The sequence below is a fragment of the Prinia subflava genome, chromosome 6, assembly GCF_021018805.1.
Source record: "Prinia subflava isolate CZ2003 ecotype Zambia chromosome 6, Cam_Psub_1.2, whole genome shotgun sequence".
Lineage (NCBI taxonomy): Eukaryota > Metazoa > Chordata > Aves > Passeriformes > Cisticolidae > Prinia > Prinia subflava.
The window spans coordinates 22284231-22305194 of NC_086252.1; the positions used below are offsets into that span (position 1 = coordinate 22284231).

Genomic DNA, 20964 nt, shown 5'->3' on the forward strand with positions numbered 1-20964 from the left:
GAAAGGACAAAGGAAGCAGTGCAAGTACCTAATTAGCATCCTAACAAGAACCAGTTTCTCAAAATTTATTTCCAACTTTTTGTAAAGAATCCAAGAAGAAATAGGAGGACACAATCTTTAACACTGAGTAATACTTATTGAGGGTATTGAATGTGTTCAAATTTTATTCAACTCTTATTTGAAACCTTGCAAAATTTCTTGAAACCTTCTGCAAAACTCTCAGTGTTCAGGTTTAAACATGAAAGCAGGAAATTCATGATAGCTATCATATATCAATGGGTTTTTCACTTGTAATCAAAGTATGTGAGCTGTATTGACCCGTTTTTGATTTCCAATCATAACCTCAGTGTTCAAATTGATCTCAGTGTCATTCATGCCCCCTTCCTGGAGGGGAAGGACCAAAGGATTGTGCAAGCTTTCTCTGCTTTGTTTCTAAAAACTATTTTAGTGAGTCTAAAAATGCTGGAAGCTAATAATGACTGGAATGCTTGTATTCTTTTCATTAGTAATTAAATCAGTCCTGTCATAATATAAGAATATTAACAAGATAATTAGCAAGAGATCCACTGTAGATTAAACAATTCCTTGGTCATGTGTTTAAAAAATTCTGATTAGTCTACTGCATAAGAACCATGGTCTTTCTGACACAATCTCTGCTATTAGCTGTTGAGAGTGCAAAATAACCTGAAATAGATGGTATTGCCGTCCCACAAAGCAATCTGCTTCATAACTCTAACCAGTTGCTGCTTCTTTGTGGAAAAGCAAGGGGTTTCACTTGACTTTCTTGACAAAAACATGGGGTTTGGCCAAAATAATTAAAATGTGGAAGTGATTTGCTATGTAACAGCTTCCTTCGTTTGTTAATGGCAATATCAAATCTGATTTTCCACACATGAGAACATTCCTTAGATACATCTTTATGTAAATGTAGTTGCCAAGCTGTTTGTAATGGTTAAATTATACTTTGATGGGAACTCTTCAGAAAATACTCAATTAGTTCAGGTTTTTTTGGAAACGCTGCCAATTACGTGACGTTAATGAGCTTTTTGTTGGTAATGTAATTAAAATTCAACTGCTATAATGGCTAAAGGAAAAAATTATAGCTGTAAGAAAGTTAACATTAAGCAAATATAACATGAAGTGGGCCTAATTAGATGTTGATTATATGGTCCTATGTGCATTTGCTGCACACAACAGTAGTCTCAGAAATGTGGTTATCTTACAATTAAGGAATACAATTCAGTTGAAATACTGAGATTTAACTCTTTTATTTGTTATATTGATACAACACCATAGAAGTCATTGCGATGTTGTGGTGAAAGAGAAAAAAATTAAGCTCTTATCTGAGATGCTTTAAGGTTTAAGATACCTGAGTATGTCAATGAGAACCTAGAGTAATTTCCAAAAAAGCATGATATCAGTCTCACAAAAATATCAATATATTAAGGTCACTTTTAATTCTGCACCTTTATTTTATTTATTCTTTTGAAAATCCTCTAAGTTCTGGAAATTTGGGCATATAGATTAGCCCTTTGTCGGAACAGTAAGTGATAAAATGATGCAATGTGTTGTTCACACCCTGCCCACGGGTCTGTTGTCTGAAGCTTTTGGAAGTATTTGAAATAAGGGACATTTCAGGGAAATCTGTCAAATAAAAAACAGAAGGTACCTCTTTCACAAGGGGTGCATTAGCTATTTCGTTATTAATCTGTCCTGAGGTCTCTTTGTTTCCTAAGGCAATCAGAGCACACATTTTCCAAACTGTTCACCATCTACTTCGGCTTGTAGGCAGTATTTGTGGGGATAACATTTTTTTAGAAATAAGTGCAGTTGCTGCCAATATTTTTCCTTCATTGTTTTTCCTGTTGTTAATGTCTTTGCCTTACACAGTGTCCTTGCCAAAGAATGGGAATATGTCTCCAGCAGAGTGTGACATTTGCACTGAATTGCTGAAATAATGTCTAACCTGAAAGCTTTATGATAGAGCAACCATGTGTTTTGATGACCTGGGAGAAAATGTCCTAGGACGCTGTGAGTGTCAAAAAAATCCTCTTAAAAATACATCAACATCAGATTGCTGGCTGGCCTGTGCTTATAACAGGTAATATCACAGTCCATCACTAGAAAAGGTGCAGAGCACTGCAAACCTACCCTTGTACTATAACAGAATCACAGAATGGTTGGGGTTGGAAAGGAACTTCGGAGGTCTATTTATCCCACTTCCCTGTTCACACAGGGCTACCTGCGTCCTGTAGCCCAGGACTTTTTCCAGATGGCTTTTGAATATCTAAAAGCCATCTGGGCATTCTACAACCTCCCTGGGCCACTGCTGCCAGTGTTTGGTCACCCTCATAGTAAAAAAAGTGCTTCCTATTGCTCAGACAGAACATTCTATCTTTCAGTTTGTGCCTGTTGCCTCTCGTTCTGGCACTGGGCACCACTGAAAAGAGGCTGCCTCAGTCTTATTTGGAAGATATCATCCTTTCAGATCTTTATATATGGTGATGAGATTCTCCCAAGCTTTTTTACCTGTAGAAAGAGAACATGTTCCATTCTGCCTTGCCTACAAATACAATCCGTGTTACAAGCATTACCTCAAACATTCACTGCACAGTTATTTGCCCCATTACACTTCAATCAGAGAGAGGAGCCTTAAGAGGCTACAGAACAGTCTCTTTTGTAATAGATCTTCAATAGTTCGAGTAGAAAGGGCTTGTGCTGCTGTATCACGGTGAAGTTAACAAAGTATGTGAATAAAAAGTATATATAGCTATACTGCAAACATAGAATATGATGTATAAGAGCCACCATTAGGATACAATTTGAATTAAGCTAGCTTTTTACAAGAATGAATGTCCTCTTAGTTTTGCTTCCCACTTGCAAATGTTTTAGAGGACCTGGTTTTCAAACAATGCCAAGCACTTTCTGTTCTTTTCTCTTCTGGATAACACTCTCACACTTCAGATTCTCAAACATACTACTTCAGACAAGGAAACATGAGGCTTCAACTACCTGTCGTATAAACAAGATACCCATGCCTCTGAAGATAGGATGTAGGTCTGAGTTAGGCAGACAGGCCCTTGATAAAAAGTCACAAATACCATTTTTTACAAGTCAGTTTTCACTATGAATCCTTTTTATTTTTACAATTTAAAACTAGAGCTGGAAAGTAAGAACTGCTTTATTCTAGGAGCTGAGGTGTACATAAATGGTAGAAAGTCACTGCTTCCACTCCAAACCTGTTTTCATCATCCTCTTTATTCATGCTATGTGAACTGTGAACGTGAAAAGAACCTGCAATCCTTACACTTCAAACACAGTCCTACATGATTTGTTTCACATAGGATTACTGCAGCTGCAAGGAAGAAAAGGCCTGAAGAGAAATTTAGCAGAAAACCAGTCAGGTTCTAGAATATGGTTAGTGCTAAACTCATTTTTCTCAGATATCAAGTCCAATTCAGACTGCATTCAATACTTCCCAGTTTGTCAGTCAGTTCCAATTACAAGGCACAGCTGTTTAGAACATTTTATAGAGTCATTTGAAGGCTCTATATTTAATCTGAATAATTCATAGTATTTGCTAAGAGCATTTGGTATTACTTTCAATTATGAACATTGTCTTCTCAGAATGTAAAATAACTAGTTCATATTTGGCCAGCTCTTCTGCTTGCGCAAATTGATGCAGCTCCATTGACTTGCAGTGGAGCGATTCCAACTTATGTGAGCAGGCAGTGTGGGCCACAGCACAGTGACAATGACTGTGGCTGTACGAACTGGGGTACAAAGTGCTCAGCACCCCGGGCAGACAGCAGGGAGCTGCATGCTGTGGAAAGGCCTAGAGACCCCAATCTAACCCTCCTTTTCAGAAAGGCAGTCGTTCTCCCCAAAGGGTGATTGTGGAGTTGTACACATACACGGGCACACACTGTGTGTGTTATGTACAGGCACACGTTTAGGGGTGTAACATGGTGTTTTATGTGTGCATGTGTTTGCACATATGTTCCTCCTATATTGCTTCCCATTCTCAGAAGGGGAATGCTCTTTGTGATTGTTGTGTAACAAAGATAGCAAAACGAAAGGGGCTGCAGAGCTCAGCCCTCTGAACTCACGGCTGACAAGGTTAGGAGAGAATGTTTTCTGTGTAATATTAGAAAGTAAAGGGTGTGGGCCTGTAGTCATACCCCAAGATACATCCTCCTCCCTTTAGACAAGTAATGGATAATAATACAATAGTAGTAAATATGTAATGAAGAAATACACAGAAGAATTTGAGGAGGTCACTGTTTTGAAAGCATTTGATGAGTATTTTTTTAGTTTTTGCTGTCAAAAGCCAACAAGTTCCTAATTCATTAAAATGTTCAAATTTTGACAATTTTAATAAGATAATGGTGCAGGAAACTTTGATAAATTCCAGATACAGTGAGCCCAACCACTCCAATTGAATCATGAGAAATATGAAAATTCCCCAAAGACAGGCCACTTTCAGCTTCTGTCTCTTAATCTGACTCAAAGTATTGTCCCATTTGAGAGCATGATATAGAGAGAAGACACTCAGCTTGCCCTTGATTTTTGCCAGGAGGTGCCAACTAACTGATCTATTTTAAAAGGTGAGAGGAACAAACCTGAGTATACGTACATGTCTCATACACTTGATACAATTTCCTGCTTTTGTTTGGAAACTCTTGTTTGCTGTGCTCCTGAAATATATACTGTAGACTCAGTTATGGCTACTGAGGGTTGCATGGTTCTTGATGGCAGTTCACTTCTTTCTTGTACATTTTATTTTCTGTGTACCACTTGAAACACAAATAACTGGTCACCTTCTAGATGCTAGATGACCTGCTAGATGATACAGCTCTGTGACAGCCTGCCCAACGAGGTGCACTGAGGTGCTCTGTCTCATACGGTTTTTTTCTGGAATCATCCTACTGTAAACAAGGAACTTTATATGACACAAGAAAATGAACTGAGATAAACAAAAAGAGAAAAGCTGTCTGTTTCCTGGAGGAGAGGAATTCCATATTGCCTCTTTCCGAAGTGTCCTTAACTCAGCGTGTAGAGAGAGGTTTGTAGCAATCCCTGCAAAGCGTGTGCGTGTCCTCCCGCTGCAGAAGCGGTGGAAGGGGCCCTTTGATCCCCATCTGCTGCACCGCCCCGGTACTGCAGGACGCGCTGGGTGACCCACCCCGAGGACTAGAAATGGGGAAAAAAATACACCATGAATCCCAAAGATTAATTCAATAGCATGCAAGAACTACACTTAACAAAAATTGGATTTGGTGATGTGGACTGTGTAGATGTTTCCTTGAACCTCTACCATGGTGCCACAGCCAGGTACTTAGGATAGAGCTCTAGGAAGAATCCAGTAAATTTTGTTTGGCACTCTAGTATGGTTATTAAGTTTATACACTACCTCAGTTGTATCTTATGGGCTGTGCCGATCTGGCTGTGGTCAGTCAGCAGACAATTGCCTCACTGAAGCACATTCTTTGCTGGCTTTGAGGAGCAGTGTTAGGGGAAATAAGGTTTGTGGTAACGTGTCTGTGCCTTTGGTGTTTGGTGCCACCAACCAGACCGTGTGGCACTCCAGACTGGAGCACAGGGTGTCATTAGCATTCAGTGAGATGTCCGCTGTGGTTCCAAACCTTCCTCCTACCTGACTATTGCCCCTACATGTCTCAGTCTCAGTGTTGTCACCGCAGGGATGACCATGGCTGTCTTTGGCAGTGCTGCCCCACCACAGCCATGAAATTGTCTCCACTGAACAACAATAGTTGCATAGAACAGGCACTACTACAAATCTCAATTCTATTCTGTTTCATTTTTTTTTCCTTGTAGGGAATGTAAATGTGAGTAAATGGTTTATCTTGCATAAACCTATAGGCCACTGTTTTAAACTCAATTTATAGTGAATGTTTGGATATAGTTCTCAAGTGAGTATGAATTTTCTTACAGTAGCATTTAAAAATTTGGAATTTTACATCTAAGGGAAATCAAAACATTTCTTTAAATTTTACCTGTGCTAGGCATTGCATAGTGGGTTGCCATCACTGCAATATTTCACATCATATTCATTATATTGGCACAGGATCACTTGAAGAATCATTCAAGGGCTTTGGGAAAGTTAACAGTGGATTAAATTTATAAACTCTGATTTAAATTTGATAAGAGAAAACAATGGTATTGATGTCTATAGAATCCGGATTCTAAATGTTAAATGTAGCAAATTTGAAATTGGAGAAATTGCTGTCTTGATCCCAGGCACCTTTTGCTCACTGTTTGTGATGTTAATGCCCTTCTGTTTGATATTTACTACTTTGGACATTGCTACCTCACTCCTTTTGCAAATCCATGTTAGCATTGATGTCATAAAGTAAGCAGAATGAATGTGTGAAATTGCTTGTAAAATTATCAAATGAAATGAATAGCAAATAGGATGACTTTTTTTTAAGTTGAACAAGGAAACTGTCAGCAATGATGCACTCCTGTAATGCTTACTAGAGCTGAACAGTATATATATAAGTCTGTGCAAAAGAGGCAGCTAGGCAGAGCTCAGGATCCTCAAGGCTTGCCATAGTTGCAGAAGAGAGAGTAGCTCTTTCTGCAACTGCCACGTATCACTTCAAAGTATAATAAGGTAAGATTTATATGAACTACCAGTTATTTATTTGAAAAAGCTGAGTGCATTATCTGCATTGTGTTGCCCAAAGTTTGCAGTAGAGGTGGAGGTCTTTCAGCAAATTGGTGTTTTCTTCTGAGGTTATACTCACTGATATTTGGAGCTAATGACATAATTTAAATCTTTTGATGTATTGATTACTTCAACAGAGAATGATCCAAAAAAGGGAAATCAACAGTTTGTGTTGCAGAATTAATTGAAAGAGGGAAGATTAAACATGAGAACGTGAAAGACGAGCATTGTATTAAGAATTTAAATGAGATACACAATTACTGATTTTTATATTTTTATCTCCTTTAGTATTTTCAGTAGAGCTATTTAATTAATGTGAGTTTAAAATTATTCACTCCTTATAGGTACTGCCTAAATATGAATCAATGAGGGTGAAGTTAGACGCGTGGAAACAAATTCAGTGGGTTTATGTAGGCACTGATTTTAAACTGTCCAAGACAGATTTTCACTCACCCTACAGACTGTCACTCCACTGCCCCACTTTTAGATTAGTTTGTCTCAAGCAACTATTACTTTCATACCACTGTAAGATCATAAAAGAAAATTTTATAGCCCATAAATAAAATTAAAGCCTTTCAATAGTTACTGTGATTTATTGTATAAATTTAATTTAGTCTTCCATTCTACTACGGAATTCCTTAGACTAGAACTGTTGGATTTTACAGAACTTTCCACAAGGCATTATAGTATGGTAGGTAAATTAGATGTAAAATACATCCACCTGAAGAAGTATTTTATTTCTAGAAATTATTGCTATTTGCAGACAGTTTCATGTCAATAGAAATCTGTTTTATTTATTCATGTATGTTCCTATGAAGATATTTCCTTTTATTAGTGCTTTTTTTTTGTAACTTGGTAATTTCTATTTTTAAACTGGAAGAAGATACAAATGTGACTTTTGAAAGTTTTTTTTGAAAACTCATTCAAATTAAGCAATTTAAAACTGCACATAGGTACAAAAAATCTACTACATCTGTAGTAGAATATATTAGAAAACTAGAAAAATCAGGTTGGTCAAGGAAATAGTATTCAAATAAATATCTGATTAAGATTTGAGAGGTATATTTGTTACATATTTCTGGTGGTTCAAACTGAGATGTCTTCAATTTTTCATTTTCAGTCAGAAAGAAATGAATTTTCATTAGCCTAAAATGCATAGGAATAAAAATTTTCTGTGTAAGATTAGCTGTAGTTTTCCTGCACCTTGACAATAGGTTTCCATGGTTTTTAGCAGTACTTACCAGTGACCTGGAAAACTTACACCAAATAAAATCTTTCTTCTGATTGAGAAATTAATTGATTAGCCAGCATAAACTAAGAAAATACTATTTTTCTGATCATCTTTTTCTCTATAAAACATGTCCATGTTACCGAGAATAAAATTACAATTTCTTCTTTTAAAACTGTATCTGGTTTAACTTAAGAACTGCTGTTGCTGGTTTGACTTACCAATAGCAAGTACTAAATGTTGAAAAAACTGGTGCTAATGTTTTTAAAGAACATATTTGACAGAAGGTTAATAGTTTTTGGAAAAGCTTATCTTATTAATAAGGATTCTTGAAAGTTTTATAAATTTCAAAAACTGCATTTATACGTATTTCTTTTTAATAATCTCCCAATTTTGATTCTGAAAATTTTAGAAAACAGCTGAAAATGCATTTAACTTTAATCTTAAAACTTAAGGAATATAGTAGCCAGTGGGACTATTTACATTTGAAAGTTTTAAAGGCCTGAGACATTAGAGTTAGAGCCAAGATAAACTGAAATCACTGAATATCTCTTTACTGACTATGATGATTTTGAATTACTTTTTATAGGTTTTGTATAAAAGAAAAGCTTTTGGTGTTGGATATTTCCTTCCACCTCAGTGACTTGGGTTTATGGCTAATCTGGATGGCAGTTTAATAAAGCTACAGACAGCTGTCAGCTAGGACTATTGAGCAGAGCAAATTTACTTATGTGTGCTGTAATAGCCAGACTTTATCTGGTGTCCAGCTCCAGGTTAACTCATTTACAGCCGTATCAGCTACCAGAGGGGTCAATCAAATCATTTTGAAACGACCACAACAGAGGCATTCCCCAAAGAACAGACACAGCTTTTGTTCGGTTGCTGGAAGCCTATGAAATGTGAAACTATGCATTCCTGGAGATAAACATTGGATGTCAGTGTTGCACCACCAAATTACAGCTCCAAAAGAAACAGTGAAAACAGTTCAGTGCTATAGTTAGGGTTTTAATAAGACTGACTGCATGACCACTGTGGTATATGTTGGTACAATAGCAGGGTAGGTTCGAGTGAAGAGGTCAACTCTTGTACACCAGGAGATTGCACAAGGCAGAACGAGTCTCCAGACACTGATGAAAAAATGAGTAACACTGGCAGTGGCTTCTGGTGGAGAGAGGGAAACTGATTCCATGGCTTAACAGTAAAATCCATCAGAAAATATATAGTTACACATTTATTTTCCTGAGTTTGATCAATATTTGATTAAGATTTTGATTGCCTCAAGTATTTTGATACTGATACTGGGGTATTCAAATAAAATATTCATATTATTCAGTAATATTCTCTTAAAAATCAGGCCTCGCAAAGTACCAGTCCAATAGATTCTTCCTAACCATTGGTAAAATGCCTGCCAACAGCCAAGTTTTGCATCTCCAACTATAAGTTATTTTAAAACAGATGGGAGAAACAGGTTTCAAAAAAAATCTGCAAAGAAGGGACAGACTTCTGGGGCAGAGTAGAAGTCCTACAGCAGTAAGATTTTTGATGCAGATTGCCTTTTCAGAGGTGTCCATACAGCCCCCTCACCTGCACTGCTCAGTGCAGAGCCAACTCTCAATCTCCAAATGGAGTAATCTGCACCTTCACTACACATCATTCCCCCATATTTTTCTAAGACTTCCTCCAGCCATAGTACATTTAAATTCAGCCTATTGTGACCAGGCATTACAATAGAGAAGATACGTATTTTCACTCAGACTGCCTTATTTTATAAATCATTGAGGTTCAATAAGTAACTCCTGCAGTGGAGCCACAGGAGTAGGGTACAGATTATATTTAGTGGGGAGGATGTTTTGTGGCCAGGACTTACTTTGCCACCACCTTACTTCAAGGCACTCATGTGTCCTGTCTCCCTTTGTTTTTCAGACTGTATCATACACCCCCATAGGAAAATGCCATGGATGGCAGAAGGGCTTTTTCAAATACACAAGTATCAGCCCAAGTACATGATGAAATTAGTTCCAGTGACATTTTGCTGATGTGAACTCTTTGCAACTTCTGTGAGAAAAAAAGGATGGGGAGCTGCTAATGTGACAGCATTCTTGACAAAGATTTGCTTTGTTTTTTCTCTGAAAAACAGTCACATCACTACCCTCAGTTTTGCAATAGAGCAGTACTACAGATCTAGTGCTTGCCATCAGCAGAACACAGAGAAAAGGAGAGAACAGACCTTTATCCCCACATTGCAAAAGACAGTGAGGATGCACTTGCTTTTAGCTGTCCTTGCGTTCTAGAATACAGACTAGAGCCTAAAGACTGGAACAGAGACCACACCTTTTGAATGCCTACCCAAGGCCCTAAAACGCCATCCACTGGACATGAAACCTATCTTAGAAGGCTCTTTATATTTGCCTTTGAGCTTAGATCAGCACTAAGAATGTCTCTTTTCGATGTAATTGATTCAGACATATGTAAACATTATAATTTTTTTTTCTTTTTTGCTTTATTTCTCTTTTGGCAGGCAATGAAAATGAAAAGCATTTATTTTGTTGCTGGTCTCCTTTTAATGATAGTTCAAGGCAGCTGGCAAAATCCTCTTCAGGATACAGAGGAGAAATCAAGGTAAATTCTTCAGACCAAACTTTTACAAATACTTGGCCTGAACTTTGTTTTCTTACACTTTGAAAGCAAACACAGTATGATTTAAAGATTGCTTTCCTCAGTACTTGATCTACCATTGAAATTGACAGGGTTTTTAACATTGCAAAGCTTAGCACAGAAATTTGGGGTATTAAAACAAGTTCCTTTATTTATCCAAGAAGGCTGTGTAACTGTGCAGTGTCCAATCTACTGTACAAAATCCTTTTACCAGACAGATACTGATCAACATGCTACTTGCTTTCACTTTGTGGGAGTAAAAAATGCTATTGTTAAAAGAAAAATCAATGCACCTGTAGACTGTACTGCAGTATTGCTGATTAACAAGGTCTAAACTTTTCACAGATCATTCAAAGCTTCCCATTCTGAACCAGTAGAGGAATCCAGACAGCTGAATGAAGTGAAACGTCACTCACAAGGCACATTCACCAGTGATTACACCAAGTACCTGGACACCAGACGAGCTCAGGACTTTGTGCAATGGTTAATGAGCACTAAAAGAAATGGGTAAGCATTCTGATGGCACTGATACAGATCTCCACACAGAAACAGCCAAAAATCTAGCCAATTCAGTTTCTTGGTATCAGCTTCCCATCCCAGACCATGCATAAACATCAAATCAGTAAAGTACTTGAGGAAAAATTATATATACAATCATAAAATCATTTCGATTGGAAAGGACCTCTAAGATCATCAAGTCCAGCCATTAATAGAATATTAATTTATTATTAGAAATGAGAAACATGCAAAATCAATCAAAAGGATTTGGCTAAATCAAAGTGCAGTATCTAACAAGCCACCTAAAAAGACTGTCTCAGCCTCTTTGGGGCAGATTTTGTCAGTTAATCAATGAAGTTCAATACAAATAAGATTTATAAATATAAGGTGCAATTCTGGGCCATTAGGCCTTAACAAAACTTTCCTATCTATAGATACTCTAATCCTGATGTTTCATTTATGAAAAGGCAGCTGAAGTATAAGTTTTGTTGACAACTGGATCATTTACCATTATCATCACTACAAGTTGGCATGGGTTTTTTTTTTCAAATATACTTTGATTAAATTCAAGCTAGCAAGAATAATATACAAGTGTGTCAGTCTTGTGTCCCAGAGAAAATCTGTCCAAAAAGAATGCAAAAATCTATTCTATTAATGCTTTTAAATCTCTGTGGAAGTCTTTAAAGCATGGAGTAACAATTTCTACACATTTTACTACTTTAAATTCATATGTCTGAAATATAATGAATATAATATTCATCTATCAGTCATGGGGATTTACCATAATATTTAAATAATAACCAATAAAAGCTTATGCAGCCTCTGCAGTGTACTGTTAATAATGATCTAATTGTGCAATTTCACTACAGCCAACAAGCACAGGAGGACAAAGAGAATGACAAAGTCCCTGACCAGCTCTCAAGGTATTCTATTTGTCACAATTTGTTATTCCAAATCAGTTTGAGTTCATTTTCAGTTAAACAAGAAAGAGAACAACTAGTATTCTTTGCAATGTTACCACAGTCAAAGAAATATCAATCAAATGCATTATTTCACACCTGCTTTTACCAGGAAAGAAGATATCTCTCTATGTTATTTATTCCTGTACCTGTGTTCTATAGCTATATGCAGTGGATGCAAGGAATGCAACAGGATGAGAATATGTTTTAGGAAAGCACATTTCAAGTAATCAAGGAGAGCAGAGAATAACATAAAAAGAAAAACTTGGCATAGAGAAAGGCTGAAGGAAAAAAAAAAACAAACAAGATAACAACATTATGTTGAAGAATAAAAAAAACAGTGAGATTAGTGAAAGGAAAATTTCTTGACTGTGTTTTTGGGAAAGGGTTGGAGAGACTGGAAATTTTAAATAAATAAAAGAGAAATTGAGTAAATGTTTCTGCAAAACAGACTAAAATACCTATATTAATGCATTCTCTTGTCAGAAAATTGAAAAAAAGGATAGCCCAGATCACAAAGATCCTTAAATTCACACTGTCAATATTAATAACAAATTTGTAATAACGTTTCCACTTCATTGAAACAGCACATCTCAAAAAAATTAACATTTCATTAAAAATGTTCCAAACAACTCTAGTTAGCATGCTGATGAAAAGTGCAGATGGTACTAAATTAGGAGGAATTGTGACATCCCAAGAAGAAAAAATAATAGAAAGAGCTAGATTTGGGCAGAAATTAGCAAATTCTGAAACAGAAGTGCTAGGGAATTTATTCATAGAAAATATTCCATATTATATGTACTTCTCAGCTCAGTTTACCTTCCCAAGAGCCACTGTACCATAATTTTGTGTTATATCAGAGAAAGAACCACAGTGAGGTGTAGGGAGGGAGGAGATAATGTCTTTAGTAAGATGGTAGTAAGTTGATCAGGCTTGAAAGTTTTCCAAGAGTATGACTTGGTCAGAGTGATGATTAAAAAGGTGTTCATAAAACAATTCAAAATGGCTTTCCAATTAATTAAGTCTGAATAGTTTGGCTCAGAAATAATGTAGGTGAAGGTAGGGGGACCATTTAACAAAGGGTAACAAAAAAGCATGTCTGTATAATACAATACAGTTTCTAGCTCATACTGAATTAGTCTAGCAAGAGAGCATTCCACTACAGCTGTAATTGCTTTCCACACCTGAAGGGAGTTGTTCAGAAGTAGCTGAGGAATCTCTGCACAAAGCTGTATTGCATAACACAGGCAATACCTTCAGAACTGAAACCTAACAAGAAAAAATATGTCAAGATCAATTTGAGGTGCAAAAAAATCGCCTCTCTCCTATAGAAATGCTAGTCTGGCAAGTGGGAAGTTTGAATGAATAAAGATTGATAAAAGTTGAATGCTTATGCAGTGTGCTCCTGTGGCACTTGTCTTCTTCCAGCAATGCAATCTCCAAGCGTCATGCTGAGTTTGAGAGACATGCTGAGGGCACCTACACCAGCGACATCACCTCTTACCTGGAAGGGCAAGCTGCCAAAGAGTTCATCGCTTGGTTAGTGAATGGACGAGGAAGAAGAGAGTAAGAATCCATCCCTTCCTATTATTAAATTTTGCCTACCATTGGGGGTTAGAAATCAAGTCTGATGAAACTCTGATGTGCTTTTGATCATTCTTGCTGTACTTCAGGTCTTTCTTTTGTATTAGAAGATATTCTGTTGATGATTGACCACCACTTTACATTATTATTTACTTTTATTAAGTTCAAATACAGATTAAAACCTGTTCAGTATGCTGTTACACTCTAAAAGGTCAAGTTCTTTTTAAGGTCAACACATCTAAAATGAAATCAGACCTTCTTCCTCTAACTACCACCTTTCCCCTTCACATAACACTGCTTACAGTCTCCTTAACTATCATTGAGATTACTCAAGTCAATGTCATCTTAAATTGCCTTCTCTTATTTTCCTTTAACAGTCCATCTTTTCCTCTGCAATATTTCCAAGATTAAATTTTAGCAATGTCATCTGATGTACTCTATGGGCTGATGATCATTCCCAGCAGTAATTAATAACTTCTTTTCCTCTTCCCATGCTTCTCAGTCTCCCCAAGCTGCTGCTGCCTTAACAACTGTCACTTGCTATAACTTATCTTCCTTTTTAAGATGCCTCTGATTCTTTTGCTATGGTTTGCAGTTCCCTGGACACAATGCTCCGCTAATGGTTTTATCTTCCAATGATTTCTTTCATTTCTGTCTTGTTCTCCACATACTCATTGCAGATTTCTCTATTCTGTCCACTCCATGTACTCCCTCATGACTTTACCTCTTTTGTCATGATGGTCTAACACTTACAATGGCATTGCCTTCAGTCTCCTACAGGCCCCTTCTGCTCATCTGTTTCCAGCTCTGCATGGTGAGGAGCTCCACCATGCAGCTGCACTGCCCACCTTTTAACTGTTCTGTACTTATTTGTGCCTTTAGACTGTAAGCTCTTTGGGGCAGGGATTTCAGTTCATCCTCTGATTAAATATTCTACCAGCTGTAAAGTATTATGTAAGTCTCTCACATTACATAAAAATAATAATAATAAATAATAATAAAATACAATCTGTAAGACAAGATTGTGTGTTGTAGTTAAGGAAGACTAAATAGGTAAAAGTTTTGTAAATATTGACAATTTCCTGAAAAAAAATAAAAACAGAGTTAAATAAATTAGGTCAGCTATACAGAGAAGGTAAAAGCTGATTCCCCTTCCTAGTTATGTTCAGACTTCCACTTGTTTTTCTGTCATATTTTATTTTCATGAGCAGGAATAGGGTATTTCTGTATCTATTTGAGAGAAATGCAATATCAACTGAACTTAGAAACCTAGATGGGCAAATAATTGTAGACAACCCTTCTGCTTTCCAATGTTTAGTACTGTTTTTGGTTTAACTTGTATATAGCCTTCCTTGAAATGACTCAGTCTGCCTGTCACTGGATCCAGGGCCCAGGGTGCTTCAGCATCAGCCCACCTTAATGAAACCCATCAAAACCTTCCTATATGGGATGAAACAAAAGAGAAAACTTCTCTAAATCAAACTCTGGTTTAGATAAACTGGTTTTCCAGCGGTCAAGAAAGAATAGAGCAAGAATCAGGATCTCATTCCAAGTATAAAATGAAACATTCTATGATTTTACATCAGACAACCACATAGTTTTTATACAGGTGCTTTAAGTCAGCTATTTCAACCAACCTGCCCCCCCCAAAAAAATGCTGCTCTTAATAATTCTGATTAATAATAAGAATTCTTATGAAATATAATTTTAAGTAAATAAATAGGCCTCATGTCCAAATAAAAGAGAAAAAAAGCATGAAAATTTGACTGTAATGTTTTAGTAGTGGTATTCCTTAAATAACAACTCTTAGTAAATGTCCTGATGCCTAATCTACATGGCATAGACATTGCAGACTGAGGAATATTTTTGCATGTATGGCTTTTTCAAAATGCTAGAGAGGAGCTGGGCTCACGGGAAGGAACAGCTGTGTGGTTTGAAAACAATGCCACATGAGATGTTCTGACACGCGTCGTGCTGCACTGAGCCGTAGGATCAGGCTCAACCCTGAACTCCTTAAAATGGCAAGGAATGCAGAGTCTGTTAGAACCCTGAAATAAGGCCCCTTGAAATGGTTTGTCTGTTTTGATCTGCACACTGTTGATAATTTTTTACCTTTGAAGTTTCCCAGAAAAAGCTCTCATGGCTGAAGAAATGGGTCGAAGACATGCAGATGGCACCTTTACGAGTGATATCAACAAAGTCCTTGATGACATGGCTGCCAAAGAGTTCCTAAAATGGCTAATTAACACAAAAGTTACCCAAAGGTGCCTAAATTTTATACTATTCTTAATATACTGATGTTTAAAATGGATTTTTCACACCTGGGGAAAATACTACTAATTTTTCTCTTAGCTATTGATATATCTGTAGTACAGTACAAACTGTGTTACAGACAGATGAAGAAAGATACAACACTAAATGGAACTCGTTCCAAATATTATTTGAATTTTTATCAATGGTCAACCTCTCTAATAATTTTGTATTTAATTTGAAAGTAGTTTTGCCACTGAATGTTACCAGAAGTAAGGTCATATTTAATTACTGAAAAATAAAACTTTGCTTTGCATGGACATTATAAAATCAATATTTATTGGTAAAATTACACCAAATTGATTATTCTTGAAAGACTGTGATATAAAACATGGCCTTAATATGTGGCTGGTCATTAGGGAACGGTGCTGTAATCTGAGTTCCTGCCACGTGACTCTTCTGGAACCCTGCTTTAGTTTGCCTGTACGTAGGCAAAGCAGCATTTTGTAAATGAGCGCTGCAAACAGGTTAATATTGGGGAATTATTCATTAAAATTAACAAAGCATTTAATAAATAATTACATGCCAACTCAAGATACATGTGAGTGGCCACCTTTTTTTAAAAATGTTGGCCATCCCCTTTGCATTATTAAAGCACCCAAAAAGACTAGCTGATTTTGAAATCTGAAAAAAAATATTGTCTCAAAAAATTTAAAAGGTATAGTTAAAATACTTTTACTAACATGTTACTATTTTTATGTTTTAGTTCAGTATTGGAACAAACAATTTAGGAAAAGAATCTATTAGAAACTACTAAAATGGTTTTCCTTTAGGAATAATTGTTTTCAATCTGTTATTAGAGAGAGGCATTGAAAGGTCTGTGGAACTAACATCTGTTCACTCTTAAACAGAAAAAATATGTTCTACACATATTTCATAAATCTTGAGAGATTTCTATTTCCTAATTGCTGTTGCTTTTTTTTTTCCTTTTTTTTTCCCCCAGAGACCTTTTGGAAGAATACCAGTAAAAATGCAGAATAAAATGGGATAAATGAAGATCTTAATTTCATCAACTGCCAGTTATTAAGAGTTTCTGAAATCTGTATTCTGTCATTTACATTTGGTGTAACAAAGCTATGTCACCTTGCATGCCAGGAAATAATTGTACTATAGTTTAGTGTTGCCAAAGGTTTATATATGGAAAACCTGTTGTCTTAGGGATGGTTTTCTTAACAGCTTTAAGACTGTGGAAGTTCAATAACTTCATATTTTCCATTTATTAGGACTAAAGTAACTCCATTTATATTTAAGGATAAAATTATTTTTCTAAAAAATTTACTTCTACACGCAAATTATTCAATCACCAATTATATGTGTTACTCATAAGGGGCTGGCAGTTACAAATGCCTGAGAAGTGAATATCCCTCTTAAAACCTTTGTTATAAAAAGGCTAAGCTTTAAGGTCATTAAATGATAGCCTTAAATAAAATTTTTTCAAGCTTCTTTTCTGTTGACTTCTCATGTGTATATGCCGTGTTTCCCTTTGCAGTCCATTTCATTTTATTCTAATATTTTGGTGTCACTGAGATCTTAGAAGTGGTTTGTTTGGAATGATAAAACAAACTCAACATTGTTTTGTCACGTTTTCTCTGCAATGTCACGTTTTCTCCAGAAAAGAGCTGTGTGAACTTTGAACTATCTGAGGTGAAAAATAAATCATCTAAGATGAAGCTAGAGGGGGAAGCATGACTGAAGAGCCAATTATTCTTCATTAGCATAAATTCTGGCTCAGAACAGGAGGACAGCTTTGAACAATGTTAAGTGCAATGTACTCCATAAGTGTGAGAACTGCCCCAGAACTTCTTCAAATTCTATAAGATTGCCAAGTCAAGCCAACGCCCTCTAATCTGTGTTTTATTCCTTCCTTTCTTCTTCCTCTGAGAATCACTTTTATGTGCTGCTACCTCCAATTTCCAATGACTTCTCCCCTTGCTATTTTAGCAATATACCAGGGATCTATATTAAAATGTCCTAAAGGGCAAGTGGTTTAAGAGAAATCCAATGGTCTTAACTAGTATCTAGTAGAAGTTGATAGGAAATAGGACAATTGTTGAATCAGAATTAGTACCTATAATCTTTGCTAGGAATAACATTTTTGTGAGAATAAGTTTTTTAAAAGCATCAGAAACTTCCACTTAAAATCTAAAATTTCTGGGAAAACATTAGATCATCCTTCCAAAGTGCTATAGGAATGAATATTGTGTAATTTCAGATCAGAACAGATCATACCAAATTTGGCACCTTGATCAGCTTCTTGACAGGAACAGAAAGCTGTTCTAACATCCCAACTTTAAACAATTTAAACTCAATAGAATCTTGCATTAAAAACGAAAAAATCATAGGATTCAAAATACCACTGGAGATAAGAAAAGAAAAAGAAAAAAAAGGTCGAGACTATTTATACATATTATTTGTTTATTTAATCCCATTTGTACACAGTGGTTTGGGTCCAAGTGGAACTGGAAAAGATTCAGTTATACACAGTTGGATACATATGGTCCAGGATAAAATGGTAACTCTTCTGTTTCCACAGACTGAACAATTGCCTTTGAAATATTTTATTTCACTTTGTCCAGGGTATTTTAGTGTTCTGAAGGACAGGATTACTCACAAATGCTTTGGTGTCTGTCACCAGGGATTTCGAGCCCCTCCTTGTGATGGCTTTGTCAGCTATGAAAATACTGGGCTTTCCTCACTTTTACAAATTATATGCTTTAGGAACAGAGAGATATAAATTATTTTCTCAAGTTTATGCAGCTTGTCTGGAACACAACAAAAACATTTAACCTCTAATTTTCTAAGTCTCAATGTAGAGCATGAATCAAAAGTAACCCTTTCTTCACAAGTGAGATGAAGCTGAGCTTGTAATCAGAAATACCAAACACATGTTTCAGCTCAACAGGACTAGGATTTACATATCCTGAAATCACAGAGCAAGTCCATATGGCACCAGTAATAAGGTATGCCCTGGATATTTCTCACACATGCTACATGAAATTCAGTGAATAGTATAAATACAGGGAGAAATAAGTCACAATCTCTTTGTCTTTACAACACAATAGCTGGAGTCCCCCATGTGTTGCACATGTGCTGCCTTGAACTTCCAGGTGCCCTTATATTTAAAAATACTCCCACTGTATTTTATTTGCTGAGTGTGCAGCATCTTTCCTCTTACATACTATTTATTAAGTATCTAGAAAAATAAGCATATTGCAGTAAAACAAGACAACCACTTGGAATTCATACCAAAAAAAAAAAAAAAGAAGAAAGAAACCTGAGATACTCTAACCATTCAACTGTGCTCAGAGGACATTTAAAAATCTGCAGTTCTCAGGAAAATAATTTTCTAAAGATAAACACATAAACTTGGAAGAATTAAGTGACAGCTGCTACTAACCACATTGAAATTGTTGTCACAGTGACATAATCACATAAAACAGGGATTTTTCTTTCTTGATTTACAGGTAACACTCTCTTCACAATCCTCTCAAACAGAACCAATGCAAAGATGTGTTACAAAACTGTCCTGTCATTTCAACTTCAAATGCAAAGAAAAAATGAAACTTGACTATTCAGTGGAGCCACTTAATCCATACAAAACTTTATCCAGCCCATATTTTATCTCCCACAGCAACACATTGAGAAATCTGGAATACATCATTGCACCTGTAAAGTAAACTGTACACATTTTAGTCACTTTTTTTTTTTTTATTCTGCAGAGAGCTTAAGTTTTCCATTTTTGCAGTTTGACTCTTCCAAATATTTCTGGAAGAAAGGCTCCAATATATAAACAGATCTCTAAAAAAGTCTGAAGTTTTACTGAGGCTAGTCTGAGGAAGACATTGCATCTGGCAGGTCCACCAACTGTTGGGAAAGTCAACCTCAGGCTGAAAGGGTTTCATTCTTTTCTAGTAAGTAGCTCCTTGTAGTCATGCAACTTCTTTATGAATACAGCTGTGTTGAACATAAAAATGAAGCTACAGCTTCTCAAATTCCATCCTGTAGCAGCCACTGTTGGACAGCCATTTGTTTAATTTCTTGGCGTGGTGCTAATACATATCTGATTACAAAAGAACACCACACTATAAAGTAACTTGAAATATTTCACTGGAGGAATTTCTTTGGGTCTCAAACTTTCACAAAAGACAATCTGACCAAGAACCAGGAGCATGACCATAACACTAATTTTTGGGATCATGGATGTTTTGATCAGTCAAGAGGAACTTGAGATTTATTTCAAGCTGTAGAGAATCACTGTTAGGAACTATTACAACTAAATGGAAAACATATTCTGCTTTACTGACCCTTACTGGACCACTCAGATGGTTCTACTGACAGATTCGGGTCCTGTAAGTCTCTCTGGAATGACCAGAGTCAGAGGCACTGTAGGTTACTAAAAATCTGATCTAGACATAGGAACCCAGATTTCCAAAGGCACTTCACATTTTGTTCCCACAGAAAGCAGCAGTAGCCAGCCATATGCATTGACAGTACTGCTCCTTTTCTTTTTTTTTCTTAGAATTCACCAGTGAGAAACTTTGAAACATGGCAGATAATCTCTCAAAATATTACCAAACTGCAACTTTGCTGTGAAAAGCTACAAATCATTCAGGTACGTTTTTTCACAAGACTGACATAATTTGACTGCTGTATTTTGAGACATTGTGATTAAATGTTTAGGGGGAAAGAAAAGAACAGATTGTCTGAATTATATTTATATTGTGATTCCTACTCACTAGGAAAAGGAAAATTCACCTTAGGGTGAGGAGTGGTGGTGTTTTGTTTTCCTTTTTGGTTGTTGATAAGACAAACAGATGCACAGTATACCAGACTGATATTTAAGTGGAGCTGTAAGACATTCTGAAACATTGGTCATGCATCTTACAGCAAATAATGAGATGCTACTTTGAAAAGTAATGTAATACACTGCCATTTCACTGTGATTTTACTTTATAGAAGTGGCCTTACCTGCACTCAGAGATTAGTGATTAGCAGTGTGACACTGCAGCAGGCTGGATGCTCCATGGTAAATGTACACT

At 36.3% G+C, this 20964-nt stretch overlaps 1 protein-coding gene across 2 annotated transcripts; it reads left to right on the plus strand.

Annotated features, from left to right (window-relative positions):
* Positions 1–26: 26 nt before the first annotated feature.
* GCG (glucagon) lies at positions 27–17321 on the plus strand. Of its 2 annotated transcripts, XM_063400646.1 has the most exons (7): positions 27–4607; positions 10438–10538; positions 10920–11081; positions 11942–11995; positions 13460–13597; positions 15736–15879; positions 16869–17321. In XM_063400646.1, exons 2-7 carry the CDS (start codon positions 10441–10443, stop codon positions 16891–16893), a joined length of 621 nt encoding a protein of 206 aa, XP_063256716.1. In that variant the 5' UTR covers positions 27–4607; positions 10438–10440; the 3' UTR covers positions 16894–17321. The 2 variants fall into 2 exon arrangements, with proteins under 2 accessions (XP_063256716.1, XP_063256715.1); XM_063400645.1 differs by lacking the exon at positions 27–4607 and having other exon boundaries at positions 9811–10538.
* Positions 17322–20964: the final 3643 nt, after the last annotated feature.

What these genes read in the sequence shown, in the direction of transcription:
- GCG (XM_063400645.1), top strand. Translation starts at nt 10,258, where the DNA reads ATGCCTACCCAAGGCCCTAAAACGCCATCCACTGGACATGAAACCTAT. An exon ending in GTCCCTGACCAGCTCTCAAG is followed by an intron (nt 11,996 to 13,459) that starts GTATTCTATTTG and finishes GTCTTCTTCCAG; the next exon opens with CAATGCAATCTCCAAGCGTC. An exon ending in AACACAAAAGTTACCCAAAG is followed by an intron (nt 15,880 to 16,868) that starts GTGCCTAAATTT and finishes TTTTTCCCCCAG; the next exon opens with AGACCTTTTGGAAGAATACC.